General features: G+C 42.6%; 1 protein-coding gene across 1 annotated transcript in view; it reads left to right on the forward strand.

Moving 5' to 3' along the window:
• fancd2 (FA complementation group D2) overlaps positions 1-16187 on the forward strand; it is a 174055-nt gene that overhangs the window by 132219 nt on the left and 25649 nt on the right. The window contains exons 33-36 of the mRNA XM_072281001.1: positions 8657-8781; positions 11971-12070; positions 13498-13620; positions 14355-14448. Of these exons, the coding sequence (XP_072137102.1) occupies positions 8657-8781; positions 11971-12070; positions 13498-13620; positions 14355-14448 (442 nt within the window). The remainder of the gene's footprint in view (positions 1-8656; positions 8782-11970; positions 12071-13497; positions 13621-14354; positions 14449-16187) is intronic.

The raw sequence follows: 16187 nt of genomic DNA on the forward strand, positions 1-16187 counted from the left end.
CTTATTTTTCAAAATTGCAGCGTGGAACAGAGTTAGAGAAAGGAACAGTGCATCCTCAGTGATACCTGGTCATTATTTTTCGTGTTCAGCTTTACACATAAAATAACAAAAACGTGCAGCTGAAACAAAGCAATTAACATAGAAATCCCCATTCCGACGTGTTGGCCCATGGCCTCGTCTACTGCCACAATGAGGCCATTCGCAGGTTTGAGGAGCAACACTTCATAATTTCGGGTAGCCACCAAAAAACATTAATTTCTCTAACTTCCTGTAATTTCTTCCCTATTATCTCTTCTTCCATTAGCCACTCTGACTCCCCTTTGCCTCTTTTCTTCTCCTTGCCTGTACTAGTGCCCCTCTTCCTTCTCTTTCTCCCATTGTTAATTCTCCTTTCCTATTAGATTCTTTCTTCAGTCATTTACTTTTCCACCTATCACCTCCCACCTTCTCACTTCAGGCCTCCCTCCACCCCCCCCCCCCCCCCGTTCCCCTCACCTGTCTTCACCTACTGTATCACCTTCTAGCTTGGAACTACTTACCCTCCCACTAGCTTATTATTCTGGCTTCTTTCCCCTTCCTTTCCAGATCTGATGAATGTTCTCAGCCCCAAATATCGACTATTTATTTCTTTCCATAAATACTATAAGAGCTCCTCCAGCATTTTGAATTATGTAACTCGATTTTCCAATATCTGCAGAGTCTCTGATTTCATCAGAGAGGTTCCTTTCTTAAACAGGGTTTATAGGAGATGGGACCGCTGGAGCGGTTTGAGGAGGAATTTCCAGTGTTTTAGGCTTGGCCAGCTATAGAACAATGAAGAAAAGTGGGGGGAGGGGTTGTACTAAAGGCAAGAACATTCAGAGGGATATTATTGTAATATCCTGAGAGAGAGGAAAATTGCAAAAAAGAAAAGGCATGGGGACTTGAAGATGAGAATTTAATTTTAAAGGAACTTTGGGATGGTTTCAATAAGCTGAATATAATGAGATCTCAGGACTCTTTTTGCAGGATTGGGTAAATACAATGACAGCTTTAAAACTCTTATCATGATAATTCCACATTCTGCTGTCATGGAGATGCAACACTGTACTCAAAGTTTATATGAAAACCGTGGGTTTGCAGTTAAGATTTTCTACCAATTAATTTCTGGAAATGCACAAGGCTGATAGGTGATAGTGCCAGAATGTGTGATGACTCCTTTATTTAAATCTTCTCTGCTCATACAGTTGAGTCAGTAGTGAGGAAGGCAAGTGCAATGTTAGCATTCATTTTGAGAAGAATAGAAAAGTAAGGATGTCATGCTGAGGCTTTATAAAGCACTGGAGAGGCCTCAGTTAGGGTATTGTGAGCAGTTTTGAGTCCATTTATCTAAGAAAGGATGTGCTGGCATTGGAGAGGATCCAAAGAAAGTTCACAGGAGTGATTCTGAGAGTGAAAGGCTTATCATATGAGGAGCGATTGAATGTTCTGGGACTGTACTCACTGGAATTTAGTAGAATGGGGGGGGGGGTCTCATTGAAATCTATCGAACGTTGAAAGGCCTAGATAGTGTGGATGTAGAGAGGATGTTTCCTGTAGTGGGAAAGTCTAGGAGCAGAGGGCACAACCTCGGAATAGGGGGATATCCATTTAGAACAGAGACGAGGAGGAATTTCTTTAGCCAGAGGATGGTGAATCTGTGGAATTTGTTGCCACAGGCTGCTGTGGAGGCTAGGTCATTGGATGTATTTAAGGTGGAGGCTGATAGGTTCTTGATCAGTCAGGATGTGAAAGGTTACGGGGGAATGGGGCTGAGAGAGAAATGGATCATCCATGATGAAACGGTGGAGCAGATTTAATAGGCCGAATGGCCTAATTTTGCTCCTAGGTCTTATGTATTGAGGCAGCTCACAAGTGTCATCGTGTGTCCAGTGCCAACATAGCATGCCCACACTTAATAACTCAGATGGAAATCGGAATGTAGGAGGAAATCAGAGCACTCAGAGGAAACCTACAGAGTCACAGAGAGATTGAGCAGATTCCTTACAGACAGCAGTGTGACTTGAACCCTGATTGCTGGGACTTCAAATTGTTTTGGCTTTGAAGGGCATATGGTATAATCCAGGAAATTATAGGCTGGCAATACACTAACGCAGCAGGCCAGGCAGCATCTCTAGGAAGAGGTACAGTTGACGTTTCAGGCTGAGACCCTTTGTCAGGACTAACTGAAAGAAGAGCTAGTAAGAGATTTGAAAGGGGGAGGGGGAAGATCCGAAATGATAGGAGAAGGAGGGATGGAGCTGGACAGTTGATTGGCAAAAGGAATATGAGAGGATCATGGATGGGAGGCCTGGGGAGAAAGAAACTGGGAGGGGGGAAGCCCAGAGGATGGGCAAAGTGTATAGTGAGAGGGACAGAGGGAGAAAAAGGAGAGAGAGAGAAAAAAATTAATAATAATAAAAGACGAATAAATAACGGATGGGGTATGAAGGGGAGGTGGGGCATTAACGGAAGTTAAAGAAGTCAATGTTCATGCCATCAGGTTGGAGGCTACCCAGACTAAGTCCCTTTGTACCCCCTTATTTATTTATTCATTCATTCATTCTCTCCCCCCTCTCTCTCCCCCTCTCTCTCCCCCTCTCTCTCCCCCTCTCTCTCCCCCTCTCTCTCCCCCTCTCTCTCCCCCCTCTCTCCCCCCCCTCTCTCCCCCCCTCTCCCCCCCCCTCTCTCCCCCCCTCTCTCCCCCCCTCTCTCCCCCCCTCTCTCTCCCCCTCTCTCTCCCCCCTCTCTCTCCCCCCCTCTCTCTCCCCCCTCTCTCTCCCCCCCCTCTCCCCCCTCTCTCTCCCCCCTCTCCCCCCCCCTCTCTCTCCCCCCTCTCTCTCCCCCCCTCTCTCTCCCCCCTCTCTCCCCCCCCCTCTCTCTTCCCCCCCCCTCTCTCTTCCCCCCCCTCTCTCTTTCCCCCCCCTCTCTCTTTCCCCCCCCTCTCTCTTCCCCCCCCCCTCTCTCTTCCCCCCCCCTTCCTCCCTCTTCTCCATCTGTCCCTCTCACTATACTCCTTGCCCACCCTCTGGGCTTCCCCCCTCCCCCTCCCATTTTCAAATCTCTTACTATCTTTTCTTTCAGTTAGTCCTGACGAAGGGTCTCGGCCCAAAACGTTGACTGTATCTCTTCCTAGAGATGCTGCCTGGCCTGTTGCGTTCACCAGCAATTTTTATGTATGTTGCTTGAAATTCCAGCATCTGCAGATTTCCTCGTGCTTGCGAATTATAGGCTGGTGAGTTTTGTATAAGTGATAGGAAAACTGTTGGCAAATATTCTAAGGGACAGGAGTTATTTGCATTTGAAAAAAGCATTAGTGATAGCATGACTTTGTTTGGGGAAGGCCCTCTTTCATAAATTTCATTGAATTCAGAAGTCAGAAATAGGAAGGGATCGATCATTGTGCTGGGAGTCGTCTATAGGCCCCCAAATAGCCCTCAGGACACCGGGGAGCAGATAAGCAGGCAGATTTTAGAATGGTGCAGGAAATACAGGGTTGTAGTTATGGGTGATTTCAACTTCCCTCTTATTGACTGGCACCTCCTGACTGCAAGGGGGATAGGTGGGGCTGAATTTGTCAGGTGTGTTCAAGAAGGATTCCTGACACAGTATGTGGACCGGCCAACGAGAGGAGAGGCCATACTGAATCTAGTTCTGGGTAATGAACCTGGTCAGGTGGCAGACCTCTTGGTGGAGGAGCATTTTGGTGAGAGTGACCACAACTCCCTTAGCTTCAGCATAGCTATGGAAAAGAATAAAAACAGACAAAATGGGAAAGTGCTTAACACCAGCCCCCTAGGCCTGAGTCGACATAGTAGCTTAACTGGAGAGGGGCTAACTAGGAAGGGATGAGGCAAGAACTAGCGAAAGTAAATTGGAAACAGATGTTCAAGGGCGAAAGCACAGAAGTAATGTGGAGGAAGTTTAGGGACCACTTTTCTGGCTCGGGATAGGTTTGTCCCACTGAGACAAGGAAAAAATGGTAGAAAAAGGGAACCGTGGCTGACGAAACACGTGAGGCAACTCGTCAAGAAGAAGAAGGAAGCATATGTTAGATATAAGAAGCAGGAAGGGCTCATGAGAAATATAGGGTGGCCAGGAAGGAGCTTAAGAAAGGACTTAGGAGAACTTGAAGGGGGCATGAGAAGGCCTTAGAATGTAAGATTAAGGAGAACCCCAAGGCGTTCTATGCGTATGTGAGGAATAGAAGGATGACAAGAATGAAGGTGGGGCCGCTAAAGGGTAAAGAAGGCAACATGTGCCTGGAGGTTGGGGAGGTCCTAAATGAACACTTTGATTCAGTATTCACAAGTGAAAAGGACCTTGATCAGCGTGAGGTTGAAATAGAACAAGCCTGTGTGCTGGACAATGTGGAAATTAAGGAAGAAGAAGTGTTGGATCTTCTTAAAAACATCAAGATTGTTAAGTCCCCAGGGCTGGACATGATACACCCCAGGTTGCTGTGGGAAGTGAGAGAAGAGATCGTTGGAGCAGTAGCTATGATCTTTGAATCCTCTTTGGCTGCAGGGGAGGTGCCGGAGGATTGGAGAATGGCAAATGTAGTTCCCTTGTTTAAAAAAGGTAATAGGGAGAATCCTGGGAACTATAGACCGGTGAGTCTGACGTCGGTGGTCTGCAAACTATTGGAAAGGATTCTTAAGGATAGGATCTGTGAGCATCTGGAGAAGTACAGTCTACTCAAGGATAGTCAACATGGCTTTGTGAAGGGAAGGTCGTGCCTCACGAGCCTAACTGAGTTTTTTGAAGAGGTAACAAAAGAAATTGATGAGGGTAGGGCAGTAGATGTGGTCTACGTGGATTTTAGCAAGGCATTTGACAGGGTCCCCCACGAGAGACTCATCCAGAAAGTCATGAGGCATGGTATCAGTGGGACCTTGGCTGTTTGGATAAAAAATTGGCTTACAGGAAGAAAGCAGAGGGTAGTAGTGGAAGGAAAATATTCTGCCTGGAGGTCGGTGACTAGTGGAGTGCCACAAGTATCTGTCCTGGGACCCCTGCTCTTTGTGGTTTTCATAAATGACTTGGATGAAGAAGCAGAAGGGTGGGTGAGTAAGTTTGTGGATGACGCGAAGATTGGAGGAGTTGTGGATGGAGCTGTAGGTTGTCGAAAGTTACAAGAGGATATAGACAGGATGCAGAGTTGGGCAGAAAAGTGGCAGATGGAGTTCAATCCGGATAACTGTGAGGTGATGCATTTTGGAAGGACAAACCAGAAGGCTGAGCACAGGGTTAATGGTCTGTTACTTAAGAGTGTGGATGAACAGAGGGCCCTTGGGGTTCAAATCCATACATTTCTCAAGGTTGCTGCACAGGTTGATAGGATAGTTAAGAAGGCCTATGGGATGCTAGGCTTCATTAATAGGAGGACTGAGTTCAAGAGTAGAGAGGTCATGTTGCAACTCTACAAATCTCTGGTGAGATGACACAGAGTATTGTGTTCAGTTCTGGTCACCTCATTATAGGAAGGATGTGGAAGCTATGGAGAGGGTGCATAGGAGATTACCAGGATGTTGCCTGGATTGGAAAACAAGTCTTATGAGGCAAGGTTAGCAGAGAACTTTTCTCTTTGGAGTGTAGAAGGATGAGAGGGCACTTGATAGAGGTCTACAAGATTATGAGAGGCATAGATAGGGTGGATACCCAGTACCTGTTTCCCAGGGCACGAATAGCAGACACCAGAGGGCATATGTACAAAGTTAAGGGAAGGAAATTTAGGGGAGACATCAGGGGTAAGTTTTTTACACAGAGGGTTGTGGGTGCCTGGAATAACTTGCCAGGGATGGTGGTGGAGACTAAAACATTAGGGGTATTTAAGAGCCTCTTGGACAGGCACATGGATGAAAGAAAAATAGAGGGTTACGGGGTAGTGTGGGTTGAATACTTTTTTTTTAAAGGAATATAGGGGTCGGCACAACATCGAGGGCCGAAGGGCCTGTACTGTGCTGTAGTATTCTAGTGTCTAGACTTTTTTGAGGACGTATCAAAAAGAATGATGAGAGTAGAGTAATGAATGTTGTCTACATGGACTTTAGTAAAGCTTTTGACAAAGTCCTTCATTGCAGGCTGATCCAGAAGATTAAGGCACAACTTATGAGGCAAGGTTAGCAGAGAACTTTTCTCTTTGGAGTGTAGAAGGATGAGAGGGCACTTGATAGAGGTCTACAAGATTATGAGAGGCATAGATAGGGTGGATACCCAGTACCTGTTTCCCAGGGCACGAATAGCAGACACCAGAGGGCATATGTACAAAGTTAAGGGAAGGAAATTTAGGGGAGACATCAGGGGTCTTGCTTAAAGTATATATAAATGAACTGGATAAAGATGTAGATGGTCTGATTTATAAGGTTGCAGAAGACAAGAAAATTGATGGAGTTGTGGATAGTGGGGAAGGTTGTCATAGAATACAGCAGGATCCATTGGAAAATATAGGTAGAACATGTCAGATGGAATTCAAGTCAGATAACTGTGAGGAGGTGCATTTTTGGGTTCAAATGCAAAAGGAAAGTAAATGGTAGGGCCCTGAGGGCAATTAATCTACAGTGGGATGTCCTAGAGCAAGTCTACATCTCACTGAAAGTGGGAACTCTTAGATGCATGTGGATAGCTTGGTAAAGAAGGCACGTGGTAGATGTGCCCTCATCAGTCAGGGCACTGAGTATAAAAGTTAACCAGTTGGGTTATAGCTGTATGAAATCTCTGCCTAGGACACGTGAAATATTCTATGTAGTTCTGGCTGCCACACTATAGGAGGCATATAAAGATTTTGCAGAGGATGCAAAGAGGTTCATCAGAATTTGTATTAGCTATGAGGGGTTGGATTGTTTTCTCTGAGGCATGGGAGACTAAGGGGCAACCTCATAGAAGTATATGAAATTTATAAGAAACTTAGATAAATTAGATAGTCATCTTCTGAGGGTATCAACGACTCGAAGGCTTACTTTTAAGATGAGAAGGAGAAAGTTAAAAGGAGGTGTGCACAATATTTTTACTCGGAGTTGTAGGTGCCTAGTATACACTGCCTTGAGAAGTGGTGGAAGCAGATACGATAGCAATGTCTAACAGGTATTTAGGCAGATACATGAACAGGTTGGAAATAGAAGGATACAGACCACATGCAGACAGATGGGATTAGTTCCATTGGCACCTTGCTCAGTGCACACGATGAACTGAAGGACCTATTCCTGTGCTGTATTGTTCTAAGAATGGACCTCCATGCTACTTAATTCATTAATCCACAGTTTCATTTTACATAATTTTTAATCTTATTGCTGAGAAGAAACTAGCTAGTTTCTTTTTTTGTGCCCATTAAGGTTACTTGTTTCACTACTGTACTTTATTGAGATCTTCATGTTAGTTAATGATACAGATAACTTATTTAAATCACCGATGATAATTTGAGAGTGAGTTGATTTTTTTTTAAGCTGAAAATAAAAAGTCGGTATTAATGAAAGTGTCACTATTGAAAAGTGCTATTAAAACCCTCACAGAAAATCTGCAGATGCTGGAAATCCAAGCAACATTAGAAATAGGAGCAGGAGTTGGCCATCTGGCCCGTCGAGCCTGCTCTGCCATTCAATAAGATCATGGCTGATCTGACCATGGACTCATCTCCACCTACCTACTCTTTCCTCATAACCCTTAATTCCTCTATTATGTAAAAATCTATCCAACCTTGTCTTAACTGTATTTATCGAGGTAGCTTCCACTATTTCATTTGGTAGAGAATTCCACAGATTTACCACTCTTTGGGAAAAGCAGTTCCTCCTCATTTCTGTCCTAAATTTACTCCCCTGAATCTTGAGGCTATGTCCCCCAGCCCCAGTTCTAGTCTCACCTACCAGTAGAAACAACTTTTCTGCCTCTATCTTATCTATGCTTTTCATAATTTTATATGTTTCTATAAGATCTCTCATCTTTCTGAATTCCAGCAAGTATAGTCCCAGGCAACTCAATCTCTCCACACCACCCCCTCGTCTCTGGAATCAACCTGGTGAATCTCCTCTACACCGCCTCCAAAGTCAGTATATCCTTCCTCAAATAGGGAGACCAGAACTGCACGCAATACCCTAGATGCAGCCTCTTACAGTTGCAGCATAACCTCCCCGCTGTTAAGCTACCACATATGCATTCTCCCGAATGGTAAGTTTCACCTTTCACTTTGTTTCTTCCTCCCCTTCCCCCACTTTTTTACTCTGATCCCTCATCTTCTTTTTTCTCCAGCCCTGATGAAAGGTCTCAGCCCCAAACATTGACTGGAGGAACTCAGTACTTTGTATGTGTTGCTATTAAAACCCTGCTGGTTAACTTGTTTTGGGAAGGAAATTGGTCTCCCTTGACAAATTACACCTTAATATGGTTAATTTTCATCTGTCTTTGAAATCAGTCAGCAAGTACTCAAATATTTTCTTCCCATTTTCTGACTATTTATTGTAAGGATGGACATTAGAGATTGCAGATTTTTTTCCCCTCTTTTTACCTACTTTTGTCACCAGAGCAGTTCTCTTAATGTTCCAATATTTTTTTTTTGGAGAGTACAAAGCAAGTGAAATTTTCATTTAGTCTGTTTGGAAAATGCAGTCTGGTGTAGTTTATAAAATGTTATCTCCATTCACTATAGGCAGACTTTCCACTATCTGCAGAACTTCCAAACCACTATACCCAGCTGTGCCTCAGCAGTGACTCTTACCCAGCTGCTCATTGTCATATCAAGATCTTTAGACAACCAGTACAAGGAGAAAATAGGTTTGTCTTGATTCTTTTATTTTTACTGTTATGTTTACAATTTGGGTTGGGAATTGAGAAAGACACAAGATTGTTTATGATCATTCTTTAGTACACGAGTCTAAAGGAGAATGAAGTGATTGTGACTCCAATTGTGTAGCATAAAAAAAACAATAAGTATAAAGAACACAATACAAAATTTTTAAAAAAACACAAATAATAAATATAAAAGCAATCCTATAAAACACAATGTACAAGTGTCTGTTATGATGCAGACAATGTACATAAAGTGGCATTAGGTGACATGTATGTAGTGGTGGTGGGGTGCATTAACTGCGGAGATGTTGTTCAACCTGACAACTTAGGGGGAATGACTGTTTTTGAGTCTGGTGGTCCTGACGTGGATGCTGCATAGCCTCTTCCCTGATGGGAGTGGGATTCTTCTTTATGTTGCTGACCTTTCTCCAACACCTTTCTGTATATATGTTCTTGATGGCGGATTTAACTACCCGTCGTAGCACCCTCCTGTCCGTCGTAGTACAGTTTGCATACCAGACAATGATACAACATGTTAGGATGTTCTCAACTGTGCATCTGTAGAAGGTCGTGAGTCCATCTTTCTCCAGCCTGCTCAGAAGTAGAGGCATTGGTGAGCTTTCTTGACTGTGGAGAATGTCTTAAGGTAACACAGACTTGTTGGAAGGCTAGTATAGGAAGAAGACATATGGAATTTTTTTTTGAACTAAGCATAATCTTTGATCTGTTGTAAATGCCACTTTGAATTTGTGGGTCGACACGTAAAAAGGAATGGATTTTTTAAATTTGGTATGGACCAGCTTCACAGCTGTTTACCTTGATTCATTCATTCACCAAGATTTGAAGTTTGGAAGCTGCTATTTCACAATAAAAGTAGTCTGCTTTGATACAGAGCCTTTCACATAATTTTCAACAATCCCTTTATCGGGATCATTATTTGTCTATCTTTTATTTAGAGATACATTGCAGAATAAGTCTTCTAGTCCTTCGAGATGCACTGCCCAGCAACCCACGGTTTAGCCCTAACCTAATCAAGGGATAATTTATAGTGACCAATTGACCTACTAATTGTAATGCCTCTTTACTGTGGGAGGAAATCAGAGCATCCAGAGGAAATGCACACATTCCGTGGGAAGGACTTTACAGATGACGTCAGAATTGAACTCTGACGTCCGAACTGTAATAGCATTGTACTAACCACTATGCTACATTTGATTTCCAAATGTAAATACAGAAAATGCAGGATGTACACATCTGTGGAGAAAGAAACAGAGTTAATATCCCAGACTGCTGATTTTTTGTTGGAAACTTGGTCAGAGATAGAGATTAATGCTACAGAGGAGAGAACGGCTTAAAGAATGAATTCTGAAATTCAAGAACCAGGTATTTGAAGGCGAGGGACCAATAATAAAGTGATTATAGTGTAAGACAAGGGTGAAGTTGGAGGAGTGCAGATTTCTTGGAGCATCAGAGCGTTATGGTAGAATTTTTAGAGGAAGAATACTAATATGCAACATTAATTCAATTAATTTTGCTTCTTTCCATTAGATAATGTCTGTCTTTCGTTGTATCTTGCATTTACAGTTTCAGTACGACTTGAATGACACATAACTTGCAAGGTAACATGTCTGAGTGACCTGTGTCCTGTCGCACTCACCTCAATAATAAGCAAATGCTTTGAGAGGCTGGTCAAGGACTACATCTGCAGCATGCTACCACCCACACTGGACCCCTACAATTCTCCTAACGACACAACCGATTGACAGATGACACAATAGTCACGGCTCTACACACTGTCCTTATACACCTGGAGAAGAAGGATGCTTATGTGAGAATGCTGTTCTTGGACTACAGTTCAGCACTCAACACCATAATTCCCTGCAGGCTTGACAAGAAACTCAGAGTCCTCGGCCTTCACTCTGCCTTGTGTAGCTGGATCCTGGACTTCGTGAAAGATCACTGGCAGGTGGTAAGAGTGGGCTCCCTCACCTCTGCCCCTCTGATCCTCAACACAGGTGTCCCTCAAGGCTGTGTACTAAGCCCTTTCCTTTCCTCTCTGTATAACCACGACTGTGTTGTCACCCACAGCTTCAATCTGCTAATTAAATTTGCTGATGGCAGTACACTGATTGGCCTAATCTCAAATAATAATGAGACAGCCTACAGAGAAGAAGTCATCTCTCTGACACAGTGGTGTCAAGAAAACAACCTCTCCCTCAATGTCACAAAAACAAAGGAGCTGGTTGTGGACTATAGGAGGAATGGAAACAGGCTAACCCCTATTGACATCAATGGATCTGGGGTTGAGAGGATGAACAGCTTTAAGTTCCTCAGCATAAACATCACCGAGGATCTCACGTGTTCTGTACATACTGGCTGTGTAGCGAAAAAGGCACAACAGCTCCACTTTCACCTCAGTCGGTTGAAGAAGGTTGGTAAGGGCCCCCAGATCCTAAGAACTTTCTACAGGAGCACGATTGAGAGCATCCTGACTGGCTGCTTCACTACCTGGTATGGGAACTGTACTTGGCCCAATCGCAGGACTTTGCAGAGAGTGGTGCAGACAGCCCAGCGCATCTGTAGGTGTGAATTTCCCGCTTTTCAGGACATTTACAAAGACAGGTGTGTAAAAAGGGCCTGAAGGATCATTGGGGACCCAAGTCACCCCAACCACAAACGGTACCGCAGCATAAGAGCCAGGATCAACAGGCTCTGGGACAGCTTCTTCCACCAAGCCATCAGACTGATTAATTCATGCTGATACAATTGTATTTTATGTTATATTGACTGTCCTGTTGTACATACTATTTATTATAAATTACTATAAACTGCACATTGCAAATTTAGACAGAGATATAACATAAAGATTTTTACTCATGTTTATGGAGGATGTAAGTGATAAATTCAATTCAATCTTGTTCTGTATGTTCTTTGTAATGGTCTATTTTAATTTTTGTTCCACTTTTCTGTCTGATAGCACCTTTTTAATAAACATGCTGGGAGAGATCTGAAGATAGTTTGCAGAAAAAGAAATGTATAGCACGGACTAGAAGGGTTGAGATGGCCTGTTTCCGTGTGTAATTATTATATGGCTATAGAAGGATGCTTATAATAAATGCATAGTAAAGATTGCATCAAAAAATGACATGACTGTTTGCAATGTTCTCTATTTAGCACAAATAGCACGAGGCTTCTTGTGCCAATCCTGGGTTTCACCTTCTGGAGAAAAAGAGAAAGGTAATAAGTATAATGAAGCTCTGGAAACACTCTTATGGTAAGTGAAACTAGTAATTACATGAATTGGCCAGGATAAAACTTGACCCTCGATATCTGAATGCTGTTTTTTATTGGCGTAATTTAATTTTGATGAAGTGCAATCTATATCAATACTAGTTCTTGCAACATTGAGTGAGATCATCTTGTTCTAGCATTCATCTAGAACCTGGTTGGTCCTTTAACATTACTCTCCACTGCACACTGAGGACCAAACAATCTTTTGACCCCTGGAACCCAGTTAAACTGACATAGTTTATAGTACAGTTTTTGAAAATTCCTTAGTGGGTGGGAGATCAATATTGCTGGCTAGACCAACATATTTTACCAATTCTTAATTCACCCTTACATAGAACATAGAATAGTACAGCACAGTACAGGCCCTTCGGCACACATTGTTGTGCCGACCCTCAAACCCTGCCTCCCATATAACCCCCCCACCTTAAATTCCTTCATATACCTGTCTAGTGGTCTCTTAAATTTCACTAGTGTATCTGCCTCCACCACTGACTCAGGCAGTGCATTCCACGCACCAACCACTCTCTGAGTAAAACTTCCTCTAATATCCCCCTTGAACTTCCCACCCCTTACCTTAAAGCCATGTCCTCTTGTATTGAGCAGTGGTGCCCTGGGGAAGAGGTGCTGACTGTCCACTCTACCTATTCCTCTTAATATCTTGTATACCTCTATCATGTCTCCTCTCATCCTCCTTCTCTCCAAAGAGTAAAACCCTAGCTCCCTTAATCTCTGATGATAATCCATACTCTCTAAACCAGGCAACATCCTGGTAAATCTCCTCTGTACCCTTTCTAATGCTTCCACATCCTTCCTATTAGTGAGGCGACTAATCTATGGAGGGAAATAAACAGTTGATGTTTTGACCCAAGACCTGTCATCATGACTGGAAAGGAAGGGGGCTGAATAAGATGATGGAAGGCATGTGGGTAGCGCAGGGGGAATGATGTGAGAATTTCCCCATCATCTCCCTTTAATTTCCCACCACCTTCCCTTTATTCCACAGTCCTCTCCTATCGGGTCCCTTCTTCAGACCTTTACTATTTCCACCTATCCCTTCCCAGCTTCTCACATCTTCCTCCTGCCCAGCCCATTCACTTTCCTGCTCACCTGGTCTCACCTATCAGCTGCCTGCTTGTACTCCTCCCCCTCAACCCACCTTATTGTGGCTTCTGTCCCCTTTCTTTTCTATCCTAATAAAGAAATTCAACCCAAAATGTCAAATGTTCATTTCCCTCCAAAGAAACTGCCTGACCTGCTGAATTCCTGCAGTATTTTGTGGGTATGTTGTTTAAAATATTCAATTTGCTTTTTGTTACATATCATCCAGAGTAATTGAGAAATGTTAAATAATGAACTACTCCATACCGTTTATTGTTAATTTCCTATTAAATATTTTTACTGTGTTGGCAGTATTTATTTGAAACATACAGATGACGTGTTGAAATCTGTGGAGGAAATTGCTGGTGTGGGTGTTCCTGAGCTATTGAACTCAACCAAGGATGGTAACTCACTGACGTTTCCAACGCTGACCAGGTTTGAATAGAATAGTGTTTTAGGCAAACATAGCAATCTTATAAATTGAAATTACAGCAATCAGATCCTTGATATATTATCATTAACATATATCGTGAAATGTGTTGTCTTGTTGCAGCAGTATGTGAAGGATGTTTTAAAAAATCACTATGTGTTACAATAAATAGTGCAAAAGCAGAATAGTGAGATTTGGGTTCTGGACCATGGAGAGCTGGTGGAGGGGTAGAAGCTGCTCTTAAAGTGGTGATTATTCACCTTCAAGGTCCTGTACCTTCTCCCCAATTATGTTAATGAGAAGAGGGCATGTCCTGGAGAGTTAAGATCCTTAATGATGGATGTCACTTTCTTGAGGCACTGCCTGTTTAAGATATCCTCGGTGGTGGGGAGGGTGGTGTTCATGATAGAGCCAGCTGAGCCTACAACCCTCTGCAACCTCTTTCAATCCTGCACATTGGATCCGCCATACCAAATGCTGATGTACTCACAACCCAGCCTACACTGACTTATCTGATCTTAGTTGGCAAAGTGCCAGTGAAAGTATTCTTTGCTCACATTCACAATCCAGTGATACCTATTGGAAAATGATTTTCCTAAGACCATTACCATCATTAACATACATTGTATACTGTGGCATTGTGTTCAATTCCTACCTTTTTTAGTTGTTGATGTAAAAGAAAATGGACCCAGAATAGATGGAAAAAAACAGTAAAATAATCTGCTTAACTTCTGTACAGGCAAACATTTTTGGTCTTCTACCGGGTGATGATGAGAGAACTGAATGCATCAATAAAGGAAATTCCAGCTGGTACACCGTCTGATTCATCTGAGGTAAAGCAGATCTTGCACCGTTGCCATTTTCTTTATGTTAGCCATTACAGTACCTCAATAAAACTATCTCTAGGAGCAAAATGGCAAGGTTCAGACAAAAGAGCATATGACTGGAATGTCTTTTAAGGATTAAATGATTTAAGATTAACTGGACATTGACAAACAATTGAGAAATGGTATGTGTCATTGAGTGCTTATCATGAGGAGGAAATGAAATATTTTAATCACGCTTGATATTCTGACTGAAACACAAGCTTGCATAATTTTGTCTGTTTTCATCTATTTACAGTGCCTATAAAAAGTATTCACACCCCCCCCCCCCCGCCCCCCGGAAGTTTTCATGTTTTATTGTTTTACAACGTGAATCACAGTGGATTTAATTTGGATTTTTCACACTAATCAATAGCAATGATTCTTTCATGTCAACATGAAAACAATTTTTACAAATTGGTCTAAATTTATTACAATTACTAAACAAAATAATTTATGGTCCATAATTACTCACCCCTTCAAATCAGTATTTAGTTGATGCATCCTTGGCAGCAATTACAGCCTTGAGTCTGTCAGCTTTGCACTTTTGGACACTGCAATTTTTCTCTATTCTTCTTTACAAAACTGCTCAAGCTCTATCAGATTACACGGGGATCATGAGTGAATGGCTCTTTAAGTTCAGCCACAAATTCTCAATTGGATTAAGGTCTAGACTCTGACTTGGCCACTCTAGGACATTAACTTTCTTGTTTTTAAGCCATTCCTGTGTAGCTTTGACTTCATGCTTGGGTTCACTGTCTTGAGGGAAAACAAATCTTCTCCCAAGTCATAGTTCTCTTGCAGACTGCATCAGGTTTTCCTCCAGAATTTGCCTGTATTTTGCTGCATTCATTTTACCCTTGACCTTCACAAGCCTTCCAGGGCCTGCTGCAGAGTGAAGCATCCCCACAGCATGATGCAGCCACCACAATGCTTCACGGTAGGGATGGTGTGCGTTTGATGATCTGCGGTGTTTGACTCATGCCAAACAGCTCAATTTTGGTTTCATCAGACCATAGAACCTTCTTCCAGCTGACTTCAGAGTCCCTCACATGCCTTCTGGCAAACTTCAGCCAAGATTTATGTGAGGTTTTTTTTCCAACCATGGCTTTCTCTTTACCACTCTCCCATAAAGTTGCGACTGGTGAAGCACTCAGGCAATTATTGCTGTATGGACAATCTCTCCCATCTTAACCACTGAAGCTTGTAACTCCTCCAGAGTTGTTATAGGTCTCTTGGTAACTTCCCTCACTATCGCCATCTTGCACGGTCACTCAGTTTTTGGGTTCAGCCTGCTCTAGACAGATGCTGTGCCATATTCTTTCCATTTCTTGATGATTGACTTAACTGTACTCCAAGGGATAGTCAGTGACTTGGAAATTTTCTTGTATCCATCTCCCGATCTGTGTTTTTCAATAACCTTCTTAAGGAGTTACTTGGAGTGCTTTTTTGTCTTCATGGTGTAGTTTTTGGCAGGATCCTGACTCACCAGCAGTTTCCAGATACGGGTGTATTTTTAGTACAGTTAATTGAAACACCTTGACTGCACACAGTGATCTCCATGTAACTAATTATGTGACTTCTAAACCAATTGGCTGCACCTGTGATGATTTGGTGTGTTATATTAAAGGGGGTGTATACCTATGCAATAAATTATTTTGTGTTTTATATTTGTAATTAATTTAGATCACTTTGTAGCGATCTGCTTT

The sequence above is a fragment of the Mobula birostris genome, chromosome 16 (assembly GCF_030028105.1).
Source record: "Mobula birostris isolate sMobBir1 chromosome 16, sMobBir1.hap1, whole genome shotgun sequence".
NCBI classification, from domain to species: domain Eukaryota; kingdom Metazoa; phylum Chordata; class Chondrichthyes; order Myliobatiformes; family Myliobatidae; genus Mobula; species Mobula birostris.